The following is a 24,201-nucleotide window of genomic DNA, read 5'->3' on the forward strand; positions in this document are numbered from 1 at the left end:
GCCCATTGCAAGCATGTAGGGAGGTACCAAAGGCTTGGGGTCCTCTGGGATCTGAGCATCTCCTCTAATCTCCTCCCCAGCCTTCAGCAACGCACTCCACTCTCTGGACGGGGCCACCTCCCGTGGAGATTTCGTGGCACTGCTGGACCAGTTTGGCAACCACTACATCCAGGAGGCAGTGTATGGCTTTGAGGAGTCCTGCTCCATCTGGTATCCCAATAGGCAGGTCCAGCGGCAGCTCTGGCTGGAGTATGAGGACATCAGCAAAGGTAGGAGCCCTGCTCGTCCCTAGGAAGGGTCCCTACAGCCACCCTATGGGAGGAGGAAGTTGAGTTTGCTTTCTGCATAGCCAGGAAAGTGCACAGTCCATGTCAGGGCTGCATCCCATCTCATCCTCTTATTTACACCTCACTCTCACACCCTTTGAAGCCAGCTGAGGGACTGCCATGCATGGCAGCAGGCATTAGTCCAGGCCAGAAATGAAGATAAATACCCACATCCCCAGGGAGATGAAAGATGAATGCACTAATCCCACCAAGCCATCCTGCCTGATTCTGGATTTAATAGTTATTTGTCTTTAATCGTGTTCCTTCCTTCCTTTCTTTTGTCTGTGCCATATCTGCTCTCTTCCACTTGCATCCTGCGGCCAGACTTTTCTCCTTCTAAGGTGTTTCCTTCTTCCGGGATGTCAGCATTGTGTTTTAGTATCTGGAAACCAGATATGAACTGGGAGGTTCACCATGGTGCAGAGGGCATCCAGCACTGCTGCATCCCCTTCCAGTGCACTCAATGCAGCAAGTTGTGACAGATCCCTGGTGAAAGGGGCTTTGCAGAGAGGCAATGTCTGGTTTGGATGCAAGATTTCCAAAAGCAGAGGCAGCCTAACGCCTGCCTGCTTCTAGCTGTCATCAGAACCACAGCATCTCTTGTACTGGTCTTTGCAAAGCTGCCCACAGGCATTTTGCTGCCTGTGCTGGGGACACTGAGTTCCACCGCCCAGGCTGGGGGGACAATCCAGAGCCAGCTCCCAAGCCTGGACATGGGAGATACCAAGTGGAGCTGCTGCTTTTTAGGTGACCTTGGTTTGCTGCCCCCTGCCCAGAAGCTCCTGGGCACAGGCAGCATGAGCTTGGGGCTCACTGCCGCATCGTTTCCATCATGAAGCTTCATAATTCTCAGTGTTGGCACCAGCCTACAGTGCTGCTCTTGCTGTGCCTCGGCTGTGAAGACATTTGTTTTCTCTCCAGGACTCTTGTGTGGGGAAGGCTTCTCTGTGAGCCTGTCTGGATCCTGTGGGCTCAGACCTCCTGAAGCATGGACTTCTTCCCAAGCCCACCTGCGACAGTACAGACCCGTTGCTGTTTTGCTGTGGGCTCTCTCCAGATGTAGCATCTTTTGATTGCAAGTACTTTTTTTTTTTCTGCTGTAATTTCCTCCTCTTTGATTTTCCTGCTTGGAGGCTTTTCAGGTCTGGCAGTCTCTTTCCACCCACAATATCACATTTCGGTTTCGCTCTGGCACCTGCCACTTTCCCTCCTTTGCGTTTTGTTTGCAAACGTCAGGAGCTGGATATCGATTGAGAAATTGCAAGAGACAAATCATTCCTTGGCTCCTCTGCTTTCCCTCAGTGCCTGCTAAGCTGCAATTCACAGCCAACCCAAAGCGATCCATTTCCAGCTCCCTGGGGGAGCGAAGCAATGCTCTTGTATCCCGGGTTTTGTTTAGCAGCCTTGTTTTCTTAGCAGGAGTCTCAAGGATAGGCTAGCACTGGCCCATTTCTCAGCAAACCCTTGTAATGGGAAGATCTTCCTGTTGAGCCATGGCTGTGCTCTCCGACAGTTCCCTGCAGCAACCAGCCTGTGCTAAGCCTCTGCTGGCAATGTCCTGAGCTTGCCCCAGGGGTGAGGCTTTGCCTGAGCATTCTTTGGCTTGCTGCAGCCCCACTGGCCTGCCTTGACCATCACCAGTGTTCCCTCTGGGACCCTCTTTCTTTTGTGCAGAGGCAGGGACATCCTTCAGTAGGGCTTTTGGGTGAAAAGCACCATTCCCCTGCACAGCAAGGCTTGCAGCAGTGGGGAGACACTAGCCAGGGCACCACAGTGATGGCCAGATCCTACCTTCTTGATTGCTGCACCAGGATTTTTCTCCTTGTGTCAAAATACTCCCTGCTGTAGGACAGCTGGAGAAAAGCTCATCAAGTGCAGGGTTTGTCTCGCTGCCCTGTGTGATGGGGACATGGCGTCACCCAGCATCAGGCTTTTTTGCATAGAGCTGGGAAAATGGTAGCCCGTGGCAATGCTTTCCTGCTTCAAATCTTTTTTTCTAAGCCTGTTGGGTTGCAGGGTTGACATGATGGGACCTGCAGATATTTCCCTGTGTGCACAGAGCAGAGGGTAAATAAGCCTTCAGCCTTGTCACCATCTGGCTGGAGGTCTGCAGTCCTGATGAACACATCTGCCTCCACCTCAGCATTTTCTTTTGCTTCGTGATGGTGCTTTGTAAGCTAAGTCCTGAGGAAGGGGCCCTATTTCCTTGCCCCACTGCAACTTTACCCACCTCCATTGTGCCCTGAGACAGGAAGAGCCAGGCTTGAGCCAGCTCCTGAAAGAGAACTACTGCCCATGTCCCTGCCCTTGCATGGGGACTGAGTGCAGGAGGGGTGGAGGGGCTGGAGAGGAGCTTGGTGGCTTTGTAGCCATCTTGGAAGCTTTCTGGGCATTGTGAGGAACCAGCAAGTCTTCCCTTCTCATTCTGAGCTCTTTGGTGCTGCTGGCTGCAGACCTTTGCAGGGTGTGGTGTTGGTGATGGTGGTGTTGCACTGAGTGAGAATTGTTGCTGTTGCACCCTGGTCTGACACTCATCCTCTCTTGTCTCCAACATGCTCTGTCACATCAGCTTTGATGGGGACCCTTGGGAACCAAGGGACTCGAGCAAAGAAATATTCTCTTGGGCCAAGAGGGCTTATGCAGTGGAGTGATTTGGCAGGGGGTTTTGACAAGGTGTCTGCATGGGATGAAGGTGCCTAGGCAGGTCCTTCATGAGTCTCCAGCCACATGAAGGAGGCTCCCTCTCGTGGGGACCTGCTGCAAGGGTGACCTATCCCAGTGCCAGACAAAGGGTTGGGGCTGGGGAAGCTGAGGCATGGGGATACAAAAGGACCTGTGATTGCAGAGGCCAGAGTGGACTTCTCATTCCTGATTTTCCCTCTGAAGACCAGTAAACACGTCATCCCTACAGAACAAATGGGGTAAACACTTCATCCCTACAGAACAAATGGGGAGCTCTTAAGGGTACAGAGTCGGGTCTCTGGGCAGCACTGCCTCTCTCCTGGGGGGAAGGTAGGGCTCTAGGCCCCTCACATCCTCTTATCGATGGCTTGAAGCCCACCCTGGTGCCCCTCTTTTCCCCCTTCCCCAGGCAACTCCCCTTCAGATGAGTCAGAGGAGCATGAGCGGGACCCCAAGGTGCTCACTTTCCCCGAGTACATTGCCAGCCTCTCCGAGTCAGGCACCAAGCGCATGGCAGCTGGTGTGCGGATGGAGTGCCAGAGCCGTGGACGCTGCCCTTCCTCCTGCCCACTCTGTCATGTTGCCTCCAGTCCTGATGTGCCAGCTGAGCCCATCCTGCTGGAGGTCACCAAAGCAGCCCCCATCTATGAGCTGGTCACCAACAACCAGACCCAGCGGGTGAGAAACCACTGGCTGGGAGTGGTGGGGTGGGCATGGGTGGTTGCAGTGCAGCATTGGGGTAGTCTTTGCAGGCAGCTTGCCCTGGTAGCATCACGTCAAGCCATGGCAGCCCTTGCTTACTGGCTGGCCCTGCTCTTCAGGGTGGGTGGACCATACTGAACTTACCAAAGATGAACACTGACTTGAGTGGTGACGGGATGGAAGTTCACCTGCCTAGTGTTCAACTCCTCCTCTCTCTCAGCTCTTGCAGGAGGCCACCATGAGCTCATTGTGGTGCTCAGGTAGCGGGGATGTCATCGAGGACTGGTGCCGTTGCGACTCGAGTGCCTTCGGGGCTGACGGGCTGCCCACCTGTGCGCCTCTCCCACACCCCATGTAGGTCTCCATGCATGCCCAGCCTGGCCTCTTGGTATGATGGGTCTGGGAGGAGGTGACAATGACCAGTGATGTGGTGCCAGGAAGTGGTGGGACTGGGGTGGCTTTATGGGACAGGTTTGCAAGTGGATGGGGGCCTGGAAGCCAGGCGGAGAGAGTGTCTTTTCTACATTCAGCTGAGGACTGGGGAGCTGGTGTTGGATCCATCCTGGTAGAGCAACCCCAGGGAAGGATCCCCTTGGACCAGCATGCCCAGAGCCAGGAGGGGTAGGAGAGGGATGGTTGCTTCTCTCCCAAGGTTACTCTCTCCCATGGGTGGCTTTGCAGCCCTTTTGCTGTGATAGACTAATGCAAAAACAGTCCCTACAAACTACCTTACAGAAACCAACTAATTTCTGGTACATTTGCATATGGCCTGCACAGAAGTGAGTGGCACTAGCAAACACACTCATGCTGCCTTTTGCACCAGCTATGGGGACTGTCTAGAGAGGTTGTCCTCAGCATCTCCCCCATATCATTTGCCTCAGCTTGGTGGTTTTGCTGCCTTTTTAAGGAAAAAAAGGAGAAGAAAGATGGTGATAGACATGGGTGAGGGTGATCCTGGGTGTGTGGTGGGGACAGCTGGCAGACCTTGCCCTCCTGAGATGCTGACCAGCTGGACTTGCCCCCCAGCCTGCGGCTCTCCACCGTTCATGAGCCCAGCAGCACACTGGTAGTGCTGGAGTGGGGGCACTCGGAGCCCCCCATCGGGGTGCAGATCGTCGACTACCTCCTCCGTCAAGAGAAAGTCACTGATAGAATGGACCACTCCAAGGTGGAGACAGGTGAGTGGGGACGCCACTGGTTCTCTCTGGGGAGGGTGGGATGGAGATGTTGGAGGAGAGCCTCTGTCTCCCTCTTTGCAAGGAGGGGATGCTGCAACACATTACAGTATCCTGTGGAAGAGAAAGCAGCCCCTCCCCTGCCCACCATGTGCAGAAGTGGCAGCTCCATGCCATGGTAATGAGCCTTGCTGGAGAAGAAATGGGTCTATCTCTGCAACAACCTCATGCATGAGCCTTGATGCCCCTCAACACCAGGCAGTGTGGTAGGGGGCACAGACCTGAGTGGCTCTCCACAGCCCTGGGGACACCTGTCGTCACCCACAGCACGCCCTCCCCTCTCTCCCTAGAGACGGTGCTGAGCTTCGTAGATGACATCATCTCTGGTGCCAAGTCACCCTGTGCCATGCCAGCCCAAGTACCCGACAGACTCTCCTCCACCATTTCCCTCATTGTTCGCTGCCTGGAGCCCGACACCACCTATATGTGAGTTGCCTCCCCTGTGCCATGCCCATGGCAGTGCCGTCACCCTGTCCGTGGTGCTTCTCTCTATTGCTGCCTGTGTTTGTATGAGGTCTTGTAAGTCCAGAGCTTCACCTTTTTCCTTCTCGGCCAGGTTCACACTCTGGGGAGTTGATAACACAGGAAGACACTCCAGGTCCAGTGATGTGACGGTCAAGACCCCCTGCCCTGTGGTAGATGATGTGAAAGCTCAAGGTGAGACGGAGGGATTTGCTGGACTGTGATGCTTGAGATGAGCAACAGGGAGTTCCCCATTCCAGCATGTCCCCCCACACATCTCGTGACCTGGCTGTAGCATTTCCTTCACCCATGCTGGCCCAGGTACTGCCACGTGGTTGAGGGCTGGTGTGGAGGGTGGCAGGAGGCACACATCTTCTCCTCCAACAAACACAGAGGCACTCTGTGCTGGTGGAGGGGTGGGAAGATGGGTGGAGGGGCAGGCATTCAGGACATACCAAAAAAAACAAGACCTCCCTGTCCTCCCCAGAAAGCAACTGGTAGTGTATGTGGTGGCTGTGCTCAAGAAACCCCAGTTGTGTGCTTTCTCATAAATAAATGGTATTTCACTAACAGTACCTGATGACACCACATATCTCTTTTCCTGGACCAAACCAGGGGAACCTAACTCAGACTGAGTCCAAGGAATGCCATCTACTCTGTTGCTTCTCCATTGGGACTTTGTCTTGATATGATGTAATTCATAACCTAGGGGTCAAATCTTGGCTTTGGTCTTGGTTTCCTTAGAGTTGAACTTTAGCCTGGTGGGCTTTGTCCATGCCTTTCCTTGCATCCCACTGAATACACCCTGTCCTTTTGCCCAGAAATAGCAGATAAGATCTACAACCTCTTCAATGGCTACACCAGTGGCAAGGAGCAGCAAACAGCCTACAACACTCTGCTGGACCTGGGTTCCCCCAGCCTACACCGAGTCCTTTATCACTACAACCAGCACTATGAGAGCTTTGGGGAGTTCACCTGGCGCTGTGAAGATGAACTGGGGCCCAGGTAGGCTCAGGAGCTGGGTTGGCTAGGCAGGCAGGCCTGCCCACCAACAGGCTTATCACTTGTTGGTCACCAGGAAGGTGACTCTCTGGCAAATTTCATTAATTTGTTTGATGATAGAATTTAAGAGTCTCATAGTGGGGTTCCTGTTTTGCTGGATGCTGTGCATATGTTTGGGGTCCAGACTCTCCCTTGAAGGACCATAAACATAGGATAAGGTGGAAGATGGTTAGACCATTATCTACACATCATCCATGTCCATCTCACAAGCCCTGTACTTCTCTGGAGTTTTGCCTAGTCCGTTCATGCTATGCAGTGTGGGAAGGGGATGGGATTATTTTTCTCCCTCAGTAGCTGCTTCCACAATCCAAAAGGCAGAAGGTCTTGGAAAAATAATGTACCTTTAAGGAATGAATGTGGTTGTGGGTGAGAAGGGGAGAGAGTGTGGTCCAAGTGTGTTCCTAGAGAAGGGCCCTATGCATTGATGGAGGGAAGAAGGTGCAAGGTGGTGGTCGTACCTTCAAGCCTGCCAGAGAAGGTGACACAGAAGAGCTCAGTTGTGGAAGCTGCTGGATAAAGTATTTGTGCAAACAAACTGGGCCATGTGAAGATCAGACTTGGCTTTCCTCCTTTTCCTGGGATTTGGCTTGAGTTGAATGCATCTCTGTGTGTTGAATTTACTGTCACTTGCAGTCCAGAGCAGGCCGTGGACTGACACTGGGTCTGAATTGCATGTGTTTCCTCCCTTTTGATCTATCACTGTGGTCATGTAGGGTGATTTCAGGGATGCGAGTGGTTTTGGTACCCAGGCAGTGCTAAGCTACCATGGCAGGTTGTGGAGGAGGATGCCCTGAGGTCTTCCTGGATGAAACAGTCCCTTCGTGCCTGAGTGAGCACTGTGTCCTCTCCCTGGGCTCCTCCAGGTCACTCCAGACCCTCTAGCTGCTAGGGGATGGGGTGCCTTGTGCCCTGTGCTTGCGGAGGCAGTCCGATATTCCCTTTTTCCCATGTCCTCAACATCTGCTTTGGTCTGCATGGTTTCCCAGTAACGTGGATGTTTCCAGTCAGTTTAGCAAGCTGGGATGGGAGATTGTGTGGGCTGCAGTGGTGTTTCATAGCATCTGGCCTCCAAAGAATTGGAACCTTAAGCACATCAGGAAATAAGGATTACTTCAAATGTACGTCAGCACCAACTTCTATCTATGAAATGCATGTCCTTCACCTTACCCGCTGTCCCACAACTCCTCCTGCTGTTCTCACAGTTCTAGCTGTCTTCCAACCCTGCTTTTCCAGGTGATCACTTATGGATTTCTAGTAGAGGACTGGAGATCCACTGCATACCTTCTCTGACCTCCAAATCTCCGTTAGGTGGTCAGAAAGACTCAGCAAATAGCTGGTCGTTGTCTTGCACTTAGTGTCTTAGGCATGTCTCCTAGTCCAGCTTTGGTGGGAAACTCCTAAGAGTTCCTTCACTCCCTGGGACAAATCTAGGGTCTCTCATCTTTCCTTTTTCCCATTTATGTTCTAAGAAATATGAGCACTTTGAGGCACAGTCTCAAATTTCAGTAGTGTCATTGTGGCATGTGGAGTCTCATTAAGGCTGAGGCTCCCACCAGCTCCTCTGCTCAGGGTTGCTTCATTCCCGTGACAATGAGTGGGATCAGGAGGCTTGGACTAATGTCTCACCTTCATCTCGAGTCCAGCTGTGGTGATGCTGCTGTCTCCAGATGTGAAATCCAGCCCTGGTTTGCACAGACCATCTGACATCTGCTGTGATGGGTTGCATGAGGAGTACATAAAATTTCGTATGTGAAGACTGGAGTCATCACACAGCCACTGCCATCACTGAGGCTGAACATGGCCATCGCTGCTACTGCCTCAGTGAGGAGACCAAGGACCAGCCAGAACATAGGGTGGAAGCTGCATCCTTGAGCCCCATATGGCAGAGGTGCATTGGCATGGAGCAGCCAGAAATGCCACTGAATTGCCCAAATGTTACCATTTGCTGTGTGAATCTATGAGCCAGAGGGTTAATTCCACCCTCTGGAAATGCTGGAGTGCTTAGGATAGGATGACGCAAGTTGCTGATGAAGTGTTTGCAGCTTGTGCTACTTGGAAAGCTACTTAGGCAGCTGCAATGGGTTCTGGTGATGACAAATCTTGGAAAGCAGACCTCCTGTTTGATCGTCTGTGAGGGCGAAGCATCCAGACTGGTGGTGACAGGACAAATCACTTGCAGATGACATTATTTAGCCAGCAGACAGAGTGTTTGTTTGACTGTTGCTGATGCTCCTTTGAAGTCCTGGATGTGGACCCACGCGACTGACTCTACCATGTCCCTCCTCCTCCACGTGGCTATGCTGCCTTCTGGCTCTGCTTGCTTGGGGTGTGCTCGCCTCCCTTCTTGGTGACGCTGGGTGCTGGACCAAAGGAAGCAAGGGTGTGTGCAGATAACTTGTCTGGAGTTACGAAAGTGAGTTGCTCCCTCCCAGTTCAAGAAGAGCCGCAGAGAGCCCTGGACTTTGCATAAGGAGAGAAAATGCAGGGAAAGGCAAGTAATTTTCTAGCAAGCACTAAGTCAAAGTAGGATTTGATGCAAGGCCTAGTGAAGTCTGGTGGCGTTTGTGGGCTTTGAGCCAAAATCTGTGGGATCGTATTCAATGTTCCTGTTAGGGTACCTGTGATGCTGGAGGAAGAGAGTCAGTCACAACACCTTGCCTAGATGTCTAGAGGTAGGGACCATGACAAGTGAGAGGTCGGCTGCCTTCTCACAGCTGTAAGACCTGGCTATCTCGAGAGTCAGCACCATGCTAAGCACCTTCACCTTTCTGCTGTGCTCTGGATGAGCCCTGGGGCTGCAGGTGTCATGTGGCTGCAGAGCTGGACAACCACTCAGTGGGTCCAGACCTGCCCCCGTGCCCTGGGCTTCTTTGGACAGCCTGTGATACAAGAACTTGTTGCAAGGAATTACGGTGAGAAGTTTGTTTCTCCAATTCATTTTTCCATTTCAGAGTGGCACAAAATGCATTTTTGTAAGCCCAACACTTCAGAAGTACATCCTAAAAACTCCCCGCTTTAAAGAAAGCACTGTCCACAGAACTGACAAAATACAATTTCCCTAGTGTTTTCTTTAAACATTTTCCAGTAATTTCTTTAAACATTTGGTCATTAAAAAAAACCCAAAACACACACAAAACACATACAGTTCACAGTAATTTTATTTCACAGTTTTTACTGTATTAAATGGACTGCGTTCTATCCAGACCTCTGGAGCTGCAACCACCTCCGTGATGGCTCTTGAGGGTTTCCTCTGCAGGAAAGTCAAGGCTCTGGCTAGTCCTGGGGTAAAATAATTCCTCTCTAAGCAGCCCTCCCATGGTGTACCTGGCCTGGAGGAAGGTGTCAACAGGCCGTGGATGTTCCTCCAATGGTTGGTACATGTGCCCTTGAGCTGTCAAACCAGCCACAACACTGCTGCTTGTTTTGTGCTGAACAGATGCCGAGTTAAAGGGGGTGTATCTCCTCTTCCCTGTCTATCCTAACCCACCAATTGCCCTTGAAGCTGGATAGGGAATTTATCTGAGCTCTTCAGGCACTTAAACTTTTGTTGGATTTCCAAGCACATGCGATACTCACCTTCAAGACACTTCATTTGACTCCTTTACCTCCACATTTGCCAGATTCCCTGGAGATAACCCAAGTGCTAGACAAGTTTAAAATTAACGTGATGGTTTTATCTGAGCAACCTGTTTTTCTTGATAAAAGCATTAGGAGTACAATTTTAAGAGGAAAAACATGAAAAGAAGAGAACACAATTTGGTCATATTTGGCTAGGATCCTCTGCACTCTTCCAATATCTCATCCAACATGAGGGCTTTGTAATATAGCACTTTCTCACTACCAGAACAAGCCCACACCAAGGCTTTGTTGTCCTGGAGGTGCTGCATGTCTGTCTTCTTCTGAAGATGGTTTCCTCTTGGACGTCCTCTCCCTCTGTCACCCAACCTTCTCTCCTGGCTTGCTTGGTTGGGTTGTGGCTCTTTACGAAGTGCTACTGCCATGACCTGCTTTTCCTTGTTTTGCTCTTTGCAATTGGAAAGTGCAAAACGCACATGCAAAGAACTGGGGAGTTCTGCCACATCCCCTGCTTTCTCAGATCTTTTTGGATCAAACCTGTGTTGCATGCCTCAGTATATTCCTTCTAGTTTGTGCACTGTCCTGTGGGACACATTTCCTAAACTGTTACTAAACATTACAAGTCACGTACCAGGAGTGTCATTCATTGTACTTATATCTTGTGATATTGCATCTTGTGAGGACTGTAATTTTTGTCTCACCTTCATCCTTCCATGCAAACACCCACAAGCCAGGCATGATATTTTAAGTGTTTTTTTTCCCCGAATCTCTTTCATGCTCACTGGTGTCCCAGCATGCTGGCTCCCAATACTGTGCATTTCTTCTCCATCACATTCCCTTCAGCTACGTGATGGTAAGCTCCCAGCATGCTTGCCTTTTCCCTGTCCTTTCTGATGTCACTGGAGCTCTACATCAAGCACAGTTCCCAAATGTGACCAGCACAGTTCCCAAATATGCAACACATGCACTTCATGGAGTGGACACATGTGGTGACACTGCCCTGGGCTAGCCACACGTGCCATGCCTGACACTTTTTAGCATTTCTCTGCAGTGCTTTTGGCTCCTACTTTCCCATCCTGTTATATCTGGGGTCCAGTAGCTGCAGCAGTGAGTAGTGATGCCATCTGAGTTGTTGATGATGTCCCTCCCAAGGGGTGCTGGGAGTTTCACATCTACACTTGTGGCTGTCCCCTCACTAAACCCTCAGCAAACCTGGCCTTGTTGTGGGAACGATATGGGGTGGAAGATGAAAGGGGGACAGGGCAGGGAAGTGTAAGCTGAGTCCCAAGACCTGTGCAGCAGGTCCAGCACTGCTGTGGTGGCACAGGCATCTCTGTTCCAGGTAGGGGCTGGTCTTGCATGCATTTAGGTTTGTAGTGCTGCTACAGGGCTGCTGTGTCCCCCCAGCCCTGCCAACCCTCCTCATCCTGGCAGCATCAGGCTCCACTCAGCTGCTCTCCATGCTGCCCAACTCTTGCATTATCTCTTCGCCCTTCAGGAGCTCCCTGTGGTGTTCTTAACCATCTTTGCTTTTCTCTCCTCATATGCTCCTCCTGCCCTTCCTTCCATCTCCTCCATGGTGTCTCAATCACCCTCACTGCCCCCTTGCTGTCTGTCCCCCCTGGCATCTCTCCGTGCCCTCCCTCACTGCAGGAAGGCCGGACTCATCCTCTCGCAGCTGGGGGACCTCAGCAGCTGGTGCAATGGCCTCCTGCAAGAGCCCAAGATCAGCCTCCAGCGCTCATCCCTCAAATACCTTGCCTGCCGCTACAGTGAGATCAAGCCCTATGGGCTCGACTGGTCGGAGCTGAGCCGGGACCTCAAGAAGACATGCGAGGAGCAGACGCTGAGTGTCCTTTACAATGACTATGGTGACAAGGACTACTGAGGGTTGCGGGTGTCCGCTCTCATGTTGGCCTTCCCACAGGTGTTTGTGAGGGTTTTATACATGGACCCATGGGGTGGGGGGAGGGTGTCACTGATGTTTCTGGAGGCAAAAATTTGGACTGGGGCGTGAAACTGGCTGCTCTGTGCTGGACTGACTCAGTATTAGTTTCTTCTTTAACTTGGCCAAAAGCCTTTCTAGTTAGAAGTCTTGTGGGACCCAGTTTTCTTGGTTTAGTTTTATTCATTTTGCCAAGAGGTTCCTCAGCATTAGTGGAGAGGGCAGGTTGGGAGGGCACAGCCTTCTTCTCCTGCCCTATCCCTGCCTTGGCTGTGGGGGCCGTCCCCAAGGGTGGGGGACACCAGTCATGAGAGAAACACAGTGACACAGCCAGGACAGGAGAACAGGTGATTCAGAGTTGGGAAGATGGAGGCAGGGCATGCAGGTCAGGTTGAGATGCTAATGGTTATGGCTGAACAAAACAGCCACTGGATGGCCAAGAGGGTTGGGATTTATTTTTTTTTTTCAATTGTAAATCATGAGAATTGGATGAGACCTTGCCAAGTGATTGTGCCATTTCAGGGCAGGGCTGGCATGGTGTCACCAGCTGAGGCAATGAGAGAGGGGCTTTGGTGAGCCCATCTCCTCAGGTTCTTCTGTCATGGTCAAAGCCCATGCCTGCTCCAAGATGCAGAGTCCTCCAGAGCAAAAGCAGCTTGGCCTCATGACCAGTGGACATCATGAGTTTTCTTCTTATGGAACCACATTGCTAGGAAGTCAACTTAAAAATCCCTTCCATTTTTTTTTTTTTAAACCCCCATAATAAAGACTTGAAGCAATGTCAGACTACTGCTCAGGAGAGCCCTAGCCAAGAGAGCAGCACCCAGATGGCATAGACAACGCTGCCTTCTGCACCAGCTGCCCTGTAGCCATGGCATATCCCAGGCTCAGCATGGCAAGGGAAGTGGGGTGTAGCATACCCGATGCAGCAATGCAGGATAGTCCTGGAGGGCTCAGTGACACGGCGTGGTGGGCAGGTTTCTGGGGGTGTTTCTTGCCTGTGTTCAGACTCACATCTGCAGCTCTCATGTGTGGCTTTTATTTTTTTTTAAAAAAAAAGAGAGAACTGGGGTTGTCCTGGGACACTGAGCTTGGTTCAGAGCAAACTGTTTTCCAAAACTCTTGTTACCACTGACAGTGTTGGAGGCAGCAAACAGCTTCCTTTTAGCTTCCAGCCTGGTTTGCAGAGGAGGCATCTCTGAACTGGCTAGATGTGCACCTTTGATCTGGACATGCCAGAAGCCCTACAGTAGGATTTTTATGATACCTCTTCAGAGAGAAAGTTGCTTTTCATTTTTCAGTCTTGGCAGGACCAATCTTCAGCCCATCTCTTACAATTTTCTGCCTCATTCCTCTTTCTACCTGCCAGGGACATGGCTCGAATATTTGCATAGTACTGAGAAGGAAGCGTGGTCTGTGGTCTGCAGCCAGTCACAGCCAACAGCACTGCAATACAGTATTTGCTGAACAGTAGTTAAGTATCTTCCTGCTGGATGATACAGTGCTTTGCTCTTCCCTTCTCGTGGGCAGAGCTCTCCTTCAGGGGCAGCTGGCCTGGACCAGGGAGCTGCTGGGAGCAGCCACCAGCAGTCAGTGTTACCTGGGCATTCCCATGCCATTTCTGTAATGGATGTGTCTACCAGGGGTCATCAGGCAAATGCACGCTCATTGCAAGAAGGAAGTCTAACTGGATCTTTGGGCTTTTTCTCATATGTTTCTCCTTATATTTTGAATGTGCCTGATGCTGCCAAGGGCTTGGGGCTCAGAGCAAGACCAGCCCTGTCTCCATGAGGAGGTATATGTGGGCAAGGGATCCATACTGAGCCGTGGCTCCTTTTCCTTTCAGTCACAGGCAGTCCTGGCCAAGACACTTTCGTTTATCCTCTTGCTTTTCCCAGAGGATGCTGAGAAAACTTCTAACTTCCAGCCAGGCAGCCATTCAGGGATGGGCAAAGGGCACCTCCGCTCAATGCCTCAGAGGGATGCTTGAATGAAGGCTGCTCTGGCCCAGATGCAAGTTGGTTGCTTGCCAAGTAATACCGCTTACGTGGCCTTTATATGAAATGCAGACCATTTTCTTTTGAGTAGCAGACTCCTCTCTTTTATTGCTTACTAGGTGCAGCAGCAGGGATGGGAGCAGTGCAGTCTGCCAGCCGCTAGCTGCAACGCTGCCAGGAAAACCCTGGACACCTCATGCATTCACACCTGCCTAGGTTACTTTTTTTGTCCAGCCTCAAGATTTACACTGGGGCTCTGCAAATATTTATTTTCTGCTTCTGTGCTCATATTTCAAAGCCCTTGTGTGGTCAATCAAAACCCTGCAGCAGCATCAGTTGGCTGGGACGGACTCACTCTCTTGGCCCCAGCTTCCCCATGGGCTGGTGGATGGACCACCCGGAGGGCAAGGGGAAAGTCACCCGTCCAAGGTCTTTTGGCAGCACCCTTACACAGTTGAACGGACTCAGCATCCCCATTCCCTGACAGACTGTGCCGTCTGCTGGTGAGTCTGTGTTCCGCTTGGTTGACTGCCACGGCATTGCTGCACCTGCTGTGTTGGCAGGTCCTGCTGGTGTGGCATGTCTGCAGGGCCATTTTCACGATAGCCCTGGCTTTGTGAAGGCTTCCTTCTTGGTTTCCTTGTTCTGGGTTTTCTACTCGGAATTTTGCCTAAACTTGGATTTTCTTGCCAAAATCCCTCAATTAACCCCTGAGCCCATCTCAGACAAACACCAGCAGCCTGCCATGCGGTCCCAGACTGAAGAGGCTGGTTGCACCTGGACCGCAGACCTGGCATAGTGAGATGTGTGGTATGGGATTTGCTCACCCCAAACAGCCATGGGTGAGCCCTGAGGTGTGCCCTTCCCTACAGAGCTGACACCGTCCACATCTGCTGCAGGGCCCTACTGTTGGGTTGGCACAGCATTTTCTCTCTTGGACACCTGGTTCTTCCCATGCTACCAACCACACAAAAGCTGGACAAGACACTGTCCATTTCTGCAACTTCCCTCTCCCCCCTGCCCTCTCTTCTTGTTTTAGTTCTCAATTAACAAGCGATCATTCACCTAAGATGAACCTCTGGGTCGTTATCTTTTCTTTGCTACACCCATACCCCTGCAATAGCATTACTACCTTTTACTTGTGGTGGAGTTATTTAACATATAAAGATGGTTTGGTCCTTTTCTTTACAAAGATGGCTACAATTCATGTTCCTTGATGTTCTATTAAAACTCTAATGTGATGTTTTACTACTGTAGATTGAAAGTAGGGTGCTTTAGGGTGAGATAGCCATGTGGCAAGAAACACAAAACCCTTCTGGATTACTTAAAAAAAAAAAGAAAAAAAGGTTTTAAAGAACAGCAACAACAACAAAAAAATCATTGTAACACTATGTAAAATTCCAGATGATAATTTAACTGACTATTAAACGGAGCTGTTAGTAATCTGTGGCTCTGGCAAAGTGGAGTGTTTGTTTATAGTTTTGGTCCAGCTGATGTCATCTTTTGGTAATGGATGAAACACTCCCAGACTTTGAACTTGGGTGTGTCTTCACACACGTTTAGCATTAGCCTGTCTGCCCACTGGGTTAGCCAAGTCCCGAACCACTCAGTACAGGCAGCTGGAGCCATGTCCTGCCCCTCGCCTCGCCTACCTGCTCTGCCAGGCACCAGAAGGTGCAGATGCCTGCAGGCACCTTGGGCTTTGGGGGGGAAGACTGCATTTACACATCCTCAGCAAGGGGCTCTCAGTTCTTGCTTTGCAAACCTCCACAGACACTGAAAATTTAGAAGCAGGGTCCAAAAAAGCTCCTTTTAGCCTGTTTGTTTTAGTATATAGGGTAGATGGGATGGTGCCGTCTGGTGGTCAACCACCCCTGAGATCTTCCTGGTCCATCTGGCAGACTTTTGACAGGACTAGCAGTATCATAAATATTAATGTCCTACAAACAATGCAAAAATCAGTGCCTGAACAGGGGTGAGAGCTACAAAGGATGCCTCAAAAACCACTTGCAGTGCAGTGTTGTGTCTAGTGCTCAGGCCATCGACACTTGCAGGGGCTGGCCCCTTGGCCAAGCCCAGTGTGTTTTGCCACCTGCTCTGCCATATGGGTAGGAGACCTGGAGAGAGGTGGGAATTGCTGCAGGCAGGCAGGATGCCTGGGAAGACATAGAAGGGGAGATATTTAGGGGCTGTAGTGCACAAATCCGTCAGAAACCAGACTTCATTAAGTCTCACGGAATAACTCGATTTTTATTTTTTTTCTCTTCCCACTACTAAATTGCAGGAAAATAAGCTAAAAACACACCCAGTACTTTCCTTCTGCTATTTTCCATGCAGTTAAATGCTGTGGCTGCCACCAGCTCATTGCACAACAACCTGCGGCTGTGGAAAAAGATGTGAGGACGAGGAGGAGGAGGAGGAGAGGGGCCATGTGGCAGCAGGGTGCACAGTCACAAGCCTGAGCTGCTGTGTAAGAAAGTCTCTGCCCAGCTGGCTCATCACACCTTCACCAGAACAAAATCTCCTCAGGGGTCATCTGGTTTGCAAGCTATAGGGGTTTGGAGAAAGCCACTCCAAAAAGGGTGAAGTGGACTGTAAGGGATGCATCACCAGCACAACTGCAGGTTTTTAGAAAGGGTTTGACAATATGTGTCTGTGTTGGAAGGGTTGGTGTTGGCCAACAGTCCCTATTCATCCTTAGAAAGCAGGTACCAGCAGAGATCGCTGCATTTCAACACATGCATGAACAACATGGCACCACTCGAGCCCACACACAAGGCACCATTTCCCCGTTTCTTAATGACTGGTCTCCTCCATAATAACAGCTGACAAAGATTATAAAATCCAGTTTATGTTGCTGAAAGAGCCACCACCTTGCTCAACTGTGTGTCTTCATTGTCTTGGGGACACAGGGGTTGGCGTCTCTTGCCTTGAGGCTGGGTGTTTGGCGGAAAGGAGGGGATGGGATGGAAAAACAGCTCTTCACAGGGCTACTGCCATAGAGACAGCTACTTTTTTTCTTTTAAATGCAAGACTTGCAACTAGGGTCCTTGTTGCTTGGGGCTGTGGAGCCCCTTAAGGTGCTGTCCTCCATGAAAGCAAATATGTCCCTGGTGGAAGTGCATGATTTTGGAGCTTTGCCCTGAAGAGGACATCTGATGTCACCAGAAGATGCTATTCCTCCTCTAGGAAGCAATGAGAGAGTCCATGCAAAGACTGGAAGTGAAGGAGAGGCTGGTGCGGAGCAAAGGGAGGCACATGGCTATCAGAGATGGTTGGAAGAAGAGTGAGCAGGGTTTAAAGACAGGACAAGGGAAATCAAAGATAGTGAGTAGGGAGACTCAGGATGAATTGACTGTTCCCAGTAGGAATACACCTGCACTGATTTTCGACACCTCCATCCCAGCTCCAATCCATTGGACATGGTGCAAAGGCCAGCGCTGGGGGCAGCCCTGCCCACAGCCCTGCTTGCATGACTCTGTGCCTGGCATTCCCAGCCACTCTAGTGCAGGCACCCAGAAGGACCAAGGACTTGTCAGGGCCTCGCTGGCTTCCAGCAGCAACACAAACCCAAAGCACCTCAGCTTGTTGCAGTCGGGGTGGGGTACATACAGCTTCAGTTGTCGGTGATGGGAAGGGCACCCTGGTCATGGCGAGGAGGGAATGCTGTGCAGTGCTTCTAGCCACTCTGGGGCCAAAGGAAGCAGCTCCTTGTCCCCAGGTGCTCCCTGTTTGCCCAGCCATCAGTGCTGTGGGCCTGAGGAAGGAACCACAGGGCAGGCTGATCCCATTTCAGATGTAGCCACCAGCTATGGCCACCACAGGCCATTGTGGCTTGATGGCTCCATACCTGGCCTCATGGGAGATCTGGCTGGCTGGGGGTCTACTGGTAATCAGGAATTGCAAGAGGGGAGATGCCAAACTCCAGCCTCATGCTGTCCCTCCTTGTGCCACTGGCATGATAGCCTTGCAGCATGGGGAGTAGTGGGACTTTCAAACCTGTCTCAGATGCTCCAGGTGCCTCTGGTCCGGAGGCGATGCTGAGATATAGCCAGGGACATGCAGGGCTGTGGCTGCAGGAGGCTCCATGGGATGGGTTGCTTCATCAAATGCTTCAAATCCCATTTTCCAGAGCACCAGAAACACTGATCTGGTCAAGTGGGCAGAGCAGGGCAGCTGTGGCCATCTTTGAAGCAAGGTCCTAATCCACAGGAGCCCTGTGGATGCCCCCTGCCTTGGTGACATGGGATGTTTGTGGGATTGAGGCATGTCCATGGGAGACAGTTCAGCTCATACTATGGCATCAGCTTGCCCTGGTCCCTGTCACACTTCATGCCAGTGGTGTACTGAAGTGACTGGAGATGGGTGCCCTGGGCTCACCACCATCAATGGGGAGGCTGGAGCTGACTGCAGGGGCACTGTGTCAGGGCCACCCACCTTGTACAGGGCCTTTTGGTGTTTTCCAGTCCATAGGTACAAAGCTTATGTGGTTGCTTAAAAAAAAAAATAATCCCAAAATCTTAAAGCAACTTTTTTTATTGTCTTTGGTTTTAACTTCTTGTCAGGCTGCCACATAGCATGTCTCTCTGGCTCTAGTGTGAGCCACCCTCTACTCCTTCTCCCCAGGGAGGTGGTGTGTGAACACACAAACACACACATATTTTTCCCTGTCTTTAAGATGATCTCATTACAAAAATTGATTGGTTATTGATTGGACCGGTTTGTGGCATAACCAGCAGATCATCTACAAAAGTGTCCTTGCAGCCAGTGGCACAGCAAAAGCTGCCTGGGTGGCAGCCTTGAATAAGGAGGACATCAGCGGTATGTCCCCGCAACTCAAAACCCAAAGGAGCTCTCCCACTGTGATGGAAAGTGCTGGGGGTGTCCATAGTTTGGGGCAGAGGAGGATATGTGTGACTGAGGGCACTGGGAGCAGGCAAACCACCTCCCTCCCCAAGCCTGGCCCCCTTTCAGGTGAAGCAAGGAGGCAGAAGAGGTGGAGGATGAGAAGATTATTTATTTTTCATAGATTTTTATAAAAAATAATTATCAAATACAAAAAAAATAAAAATAGCAGCAGCCTCCATTGTGAATAAAACCGTAAAGGGGACAAAAACCGCTCAGTGTCGCTATAGAAGAACAATATTTCCGCACGTAGAAGCTATCTGTTCATAAGAAGCACAAATGTCTATCAGCCAAGCCAGTGCCTCTGGGTCCCTGCCCCAGTTCCCCATCCATGGGGCATGGTCCCTTCCCCTGTACACACTGGTGAGCAGGAATGAGCCATTGCTGAGACCAGGATTTTCATGCCAAAAGGGTAAAAACATAGGCATTCAGGTAACACTGACACCAGGCAGGGAAGTGTTTGGCACGGCAAGATGCTGGGACTTGAAATGTTCCCTCTGAGTGTCACCCTTCATCCCACGTTGTCCCCACTACCCCCCACCCCCCTCCGGGGGTTGCCATGACCCCTGCTCCCGCTGTGCCAGGACCTCTGGATCTCCCCTTCCTTGCAGTGGTGGAGTAGGACAGGCTGCCCAAGATGCACCTTCTGGGAACACTGGGGCTAGAAGAGTCTCAAAGGGCTTTTTTTTTTAAATTTCCTTGGTTGTTTGAGGGTTTTTTTGATTGATAAGTGGATCTCTCTCAAAAAACTGCAGCTCTCTGCCAAACTGACAGTGCATTTGGATGAAAACCCCATGGTGTTGTCACTTGTGCATGACAGAAACAGAAATGCCAATGTGTCCCTGCTGCAAGAGGAGATGGGGCCCATCATCCCCCGTGCTGTATCCCTGCCTAGACCAGGGCAGGCAGGAGGTGACCTGCCATGGGGTGATGGGGACACCTGGGATCAGAAAAGGGCTTGGAGAAGGACAAAGCATCTGCTGCCTGGATATTGGGGGGATGTCCAGGCACCTCTGCTCCTACTCCTGTCCTCCAGCGAAACATAACTTTAGGAGATACCTGACAAAAAAGGGTAGGGGGAAGCTAGCGGAAGCCAAAGGATGCCTTGAAAATCCCCGGTCTCTCCACACCGTGTCACCCTCTCTCCATCGTTCCTGCATCGGACAAACCCTGGCTTGGAGCCTGGCTCCAACAGCACAGGCCACGACAGGAGGACACAGCCGGGTGGCCTTGGGTCTCTTGGTCCCAGCCTGCAGCTGCATCTGGGGACACCGGAATCCGTGCTCCTACTCTGTGGTTCCTGCTCTGCTCTCCTCTTTCTATCCCTTTTCTCTGCCTCTTTGCAGCACAAAACCATCAGAGATAACACCAGCTGGAGCCAGGCACCCTTCCTACCCACTGTCTGGGGCTGGGTACAGGCTGCCAAACTGAGCTTCTGGGAACCAGCTGTGGGGGTGGGGAGGCAAAGTTTCTAGCTGGGCTTCTTCAGGGCTAGAAGTGAATCTGAAGATTTTCACTTAGTACCTACAGGAGCAAGAGGCTTGTGAAAGTCAGTGTCTGTATGTCCATTGTCATGTGCTCAGCCACAGAGATAGTAATAAGGAAAAATTCAGTGGGAAACGATGATGCTTAAAGTCTCCTGACAGGTCTTTTGGGTCCTGTCTCTCCTTGTATTACAGGGTCTGGTCTCCTCTGAGAACTGCTGACAATACTCATGTTTGGAAAGGAGATGTGGGGAAAGAAAATAAGGATCACCTCATTGTCCTTCATTCAGAGCATCACACAGCTACTCTGGGTTGCCCACTCTATCCCTCATCTAGTTGGGAGTGCAGTGGCCAGGGGGAGCAAGGCCGAGAGGGACCGTTCTGTGCCTTTGCTCCTACTGACCACACAGCAATACCCATGGACATGTAAACCTTCCCAGAGTGCTCTGAAATAAGGGGTGACGGGCATCTGTTGTGCCCTCCAGGGCAGCAGTGCTCACCAAGTCTGCTGTGCTTGCTGCGGTGATGCAAGGCCACAGCAGTTTCTCCTCAACTTCAAAATCCTGACCCAGGGCCATAAGCAGAGCAAGGCAAAGCACTGGCAAATCCCAAGGGCAAAACTTGGTGCCTGCAAGATGTCGAGAACACCTTGAGGTTGCAGCCTCTCTGCCACCTGCCTGGGGACCTCTCTCCTGGCGGGGCCTGATGTTTGGCTTCTCTCTCTGTTACCCCTTCCAGCTCTCTCTCAGCAAGGAAGGGGAAATCCTCCTACCCCGACCTGTGCTTTTCCCAATGGTTTGTACTTCACAGCAGCATGGGTGTGTGACAAAGGATATCCTTTCTCAGCTTCATCAAGAGCAAAGAAAATATAATATATATTTTATATATATTATATATATGTATATATATATAATTAAGTTTAAATATTTGCAGAGAGATCACAACTACCTCGACCTTGCTAAAAGAAGCCTGTACAGCAGAGGGGGGTGAATAGTGACACAGTCCAGAGCAAAGACAGACACTCAGAAGCAGACCAGGACAAACATTCATGGCAGTGCCCAGGCTCTCTGTGTGGAGCCCAGCCCAGCACATGGCCGAGGTGGTACTGGACCCCTGGCTGAGCCGCTCGAGCATGCACCGGGCCTCTGTGTCCTGGCGGGGTTCAGGAGGGAGCAGCAATGGGGAAGGGACCACTACGCTCCTGCCCTCCCACACCACATCCTACTGTCTGCTCCGTGGCAGCCACCCATCCCTTCCATGCATGGTGGCCATCCCTCTGCCCAGCTCTCCCTTACTCTTCCTGCCCCCTCACACCCTGCCGTTCCCAGCAGCCCCTTTACTGCCCCTTCACTCCTCTGGTGCTCGCCTGACTGACAGAGGCCCTTCGTGATGCTGCTACTGGTTCTCCTCGGCCGCTGGGTCTCGGCACGTGCATTCATCCTGGTCACAGTCAGCAGCAAACGGAATCACCTGAGGGGACAGAGGGGAGGTGTAAGCCTACTTTGAGATACCTGGCTCCTGGCACCCCTATGTTCCTGCAAGCCCTCTCCATCACAGTACAGACAGACAGACACTCTGGGCTGCACCCTGAAGTTCTTGGCATTGTGGAGACTGCCAGGCTCCACACTCACTAAGAAATGGGCTCTGATACAAGCTGTCCCCGGCTGAATTTTATTCTTAGCATTTTCCTTTTTCTTAACTTGTGTTTCAAGTTTTGCAACCAAGGGTCAGCTTGAATCTTGTGCCCCAAAGTCTCCCCTGATGAGTATGAGGCATTTGGACTAGGTCAAGCAGTGTTGAGGCTCTCTAGATTTTAGTTTTACTTTGACCCTTGTTAGAAAGCCCCTCCTTGTCTATGTCTGAGCCCATGGACCTGTCCTTAAAGCTACTCCTGGCTCTTCCAGGCTCACCAAAGCATGGATGTAGCATAGCCTCACCTTCTGCAACTCTAGGAAAAACTCAACAAAGCTCCCAGCTTCAAAGGCTGGCTTCCACACTACCCTATATAGGAGCCAGGGTAGATACATACAGTTCTTGTGCATTATGGATTAACAAAACCCAGGCAGGCTAGAGGCTGTGTGAGCAGGAATGGCTTTCAGTGGGGGAGGGAGTGGGTCCCTGTAGGGCAACCCACAAGCTGTGCTGCTTTGAGACATCCCATGCAGGTAGAGAGGCTCATTGCAGATTGCTTTCTCTGCAACAACTGTATGCAGCCGAGTAAGATTATGTCACCTTAGCTGGTGGCAGCAGAGCAAGGTGGGAGGGCACCAGCAGAGCGTTTGGCTCCTGGCTGACAGTTGCCTAGTCATGGGCAATGGGAGCAGAGAAAACAGTTTCCTCCAGAGGTTTTATACACACCAGGCTCAGAGACAGGAGTTTTTCTTATTGTGGAAGCACATTTGATTTTTCACAGCCTGGGCCAGTGAGAAGCTGGAGTGGGCTTTTGGTGTTTAAACCCCAGCTGCCTTAACAGTGACGTGCTGGAGGCTTGTGCCACAGGAGATCTGGCATGTGTGGCTGGGGCTAGGTCTTCTGAGAGCCATGGGACTGAATCTCCCCACCTTCACTGTGAACCCACCCTTTATTTTGTCCAGAGATCCAGATGTCTCAGACCTCTTGAGAGCCATGCCTTGCTCTGAGATGTCATGATATCTATTTAGAGGTTTCACTCATCACTTGGGTGTAAAGTCTTTTCTCTCCTATCTCAACTGGATCTTCCCAGGATTTTATTTTTCCTTTTCTCTGTGTGTGTATGTGTGATGAAAGGAAGAATGATTCAAGCTCCACAACAAAGACGAGAAGATCCAAATCCACATATTTTTGCAGTGAGAAATTATCTCATGCCTATGATTTGTTTTGCTGTTGGATATGCTTAGGAAGGATGGGCTGTGAGTGCTGGATAGCAGGTTAGGAGGGAGGGGAGGTTGTGATGGGAAACAAAGAATGGTCTGTGCAACCCCAATGCCAAGTTGTTCCCTCTACACTATTCCTCCCTCCTTCCCTTCCCAGGAGAATTGTGAGGGAAAGACCATAGTGGATGCCAATGGATCATACCAAAAATCCCCTGAGATTGCTCAATTATATGACAAGGTGACTTCTGACTCACTATGGCTAGCACTACATTCTATGGAAGTCATTACTTTGGGACTTGTTTCCCAAAATGAGAGGGAATCCCGTGAACCTCAGTGGGAGCTGGGATGAGCTTTTAGTCCTGCTGGCCCAAGTCCAAACCCCACTGTTAATCAGTGGGATGATGTCTATCAGCTTCAGCTGGCTTTGGTTTAAAATCATGGGTTTGTTCTCTGTTCATGGGAGAATTGCATTACAGGCTCAGTTCCACAGCCAGCAAAGCATAAGAGCATGGCTACTTAATCCTAAATCCCAGCCAGCACTGCAGAAATTGCTCACTTACCTTCCTGGAGGACAGTGTGGAGGAGCAGCAGTCACCCCCGTCATACTGGCAGTATGCCCGGTTGTTAATGGTGTCGCACCAGCCATCTGCTTGGAAGGGCTAGGCAGAGAAAGAAGTCTTTGCTAGTCAAAAAGCATAAAGTTTCCCCCAAAAGCAGAGATCCCAGGTCCTCAGCAAGGCCCCTGTGCACTTCTGGGAAGGGCCAAGGCCCAATTCCACCATACACAACTCCCTCTTCAAAGCCAAAGGGCACCAGAAGACTGGTATCCTGGCTGATGTATATGGAGGACTGGGTGCTGTGAGGTCAGCAGTTGTAGCTCGAGGAACAGGGAATTGTGTCAGGAAGAGAGAAAGCAAATCTACATCACTAGGGAGTGCCCCAACCTGAATGCCACATGTCCCCATTCCTGTCT

The 24,201-nt window shown here is 51.0% G+C and overlaps 2 protein-coding genes across 2 annotated transcripts in view; one reads left to right on the plus strand and one right to left on the minus strand.

Annotated features, from left to right (window-relative positions):
- The window catches only part of ASTN1 (astrotactin 1), a 57,664-nt gene extending 42,323 nt beyond the window's left edge, over positions 1-15,341 (plus strand). Inside the window, exons 19-26 of the mRNA XM_026854018.1 lie at positions 81-269; positions 3,418-3,686; positions 3,931-4,064; positions 4,737-4,888; positions 5,236-5,371; positions 5,502-5,602; positions 6,229-6,412; positions 11,699-15,341. Of these exons, the coding sequence (XP_026709819.1) occupies positions 81-269; positions 3,418-3,686; positions 3,931-4,064; positions 4,737-4,888; positions 5,236-5,371; positions 5,502-5,602; positions 6,229-6,412; positions 11,699-11,933 (1,400 nt within the window). The 3' untranslated portion in view covers positions 11,934-15,341. The remainder of the gene's footprint in view (positions 1-80; positions 270-3,417; positions 3,687-3,930; positions 4,065-4,736; positions 4,889-5,235; positions 5,372-5,501; positions 5,603-6,228; positions 6,413-11,698) is intronic.
- Positions 15,342-19,049: 3,708 nt separating this feature from the next.
- The window catches only part of PAPPA2 (pappalysin 2), a 91,712-nt gene continuing 86,560 nt past the window's right edge, over positions 19,050-24,201 (minus strand). Inside the window, exons 20-21 of the mRNA XM_026854019.1 lie at positions 23,789-23,887; positions 19,050-21,846 (exon numbers count right to left, since the gene is read on the minus strand). Of these exons, the coding sequence (XP_026709820.1) occupies positions 21,772-21,846; positions 23,789-23,887 (174 nt within the window). The 3' untranslated portion in view covers positions 19,050-21,771. The remainder of the gene's footprint in view (positions 21,847-23,788; positions 23,888-24,201) is intronic.

The sequence above is a fragment of the Athene cunicularia genome, assembly GCF_003259725.1.
Source record: "Athene cunicularia isolate RWA chromosome 8 unlocalized genomic scaffold, athCun1 chr8_part1, whole genome shotgun sequence".
Lineage (NCBI taxonomy): Eukaryota > Metazoa > Chordata > Aves > Strigiformes > Strigidae > Athene > Athene cunicularia.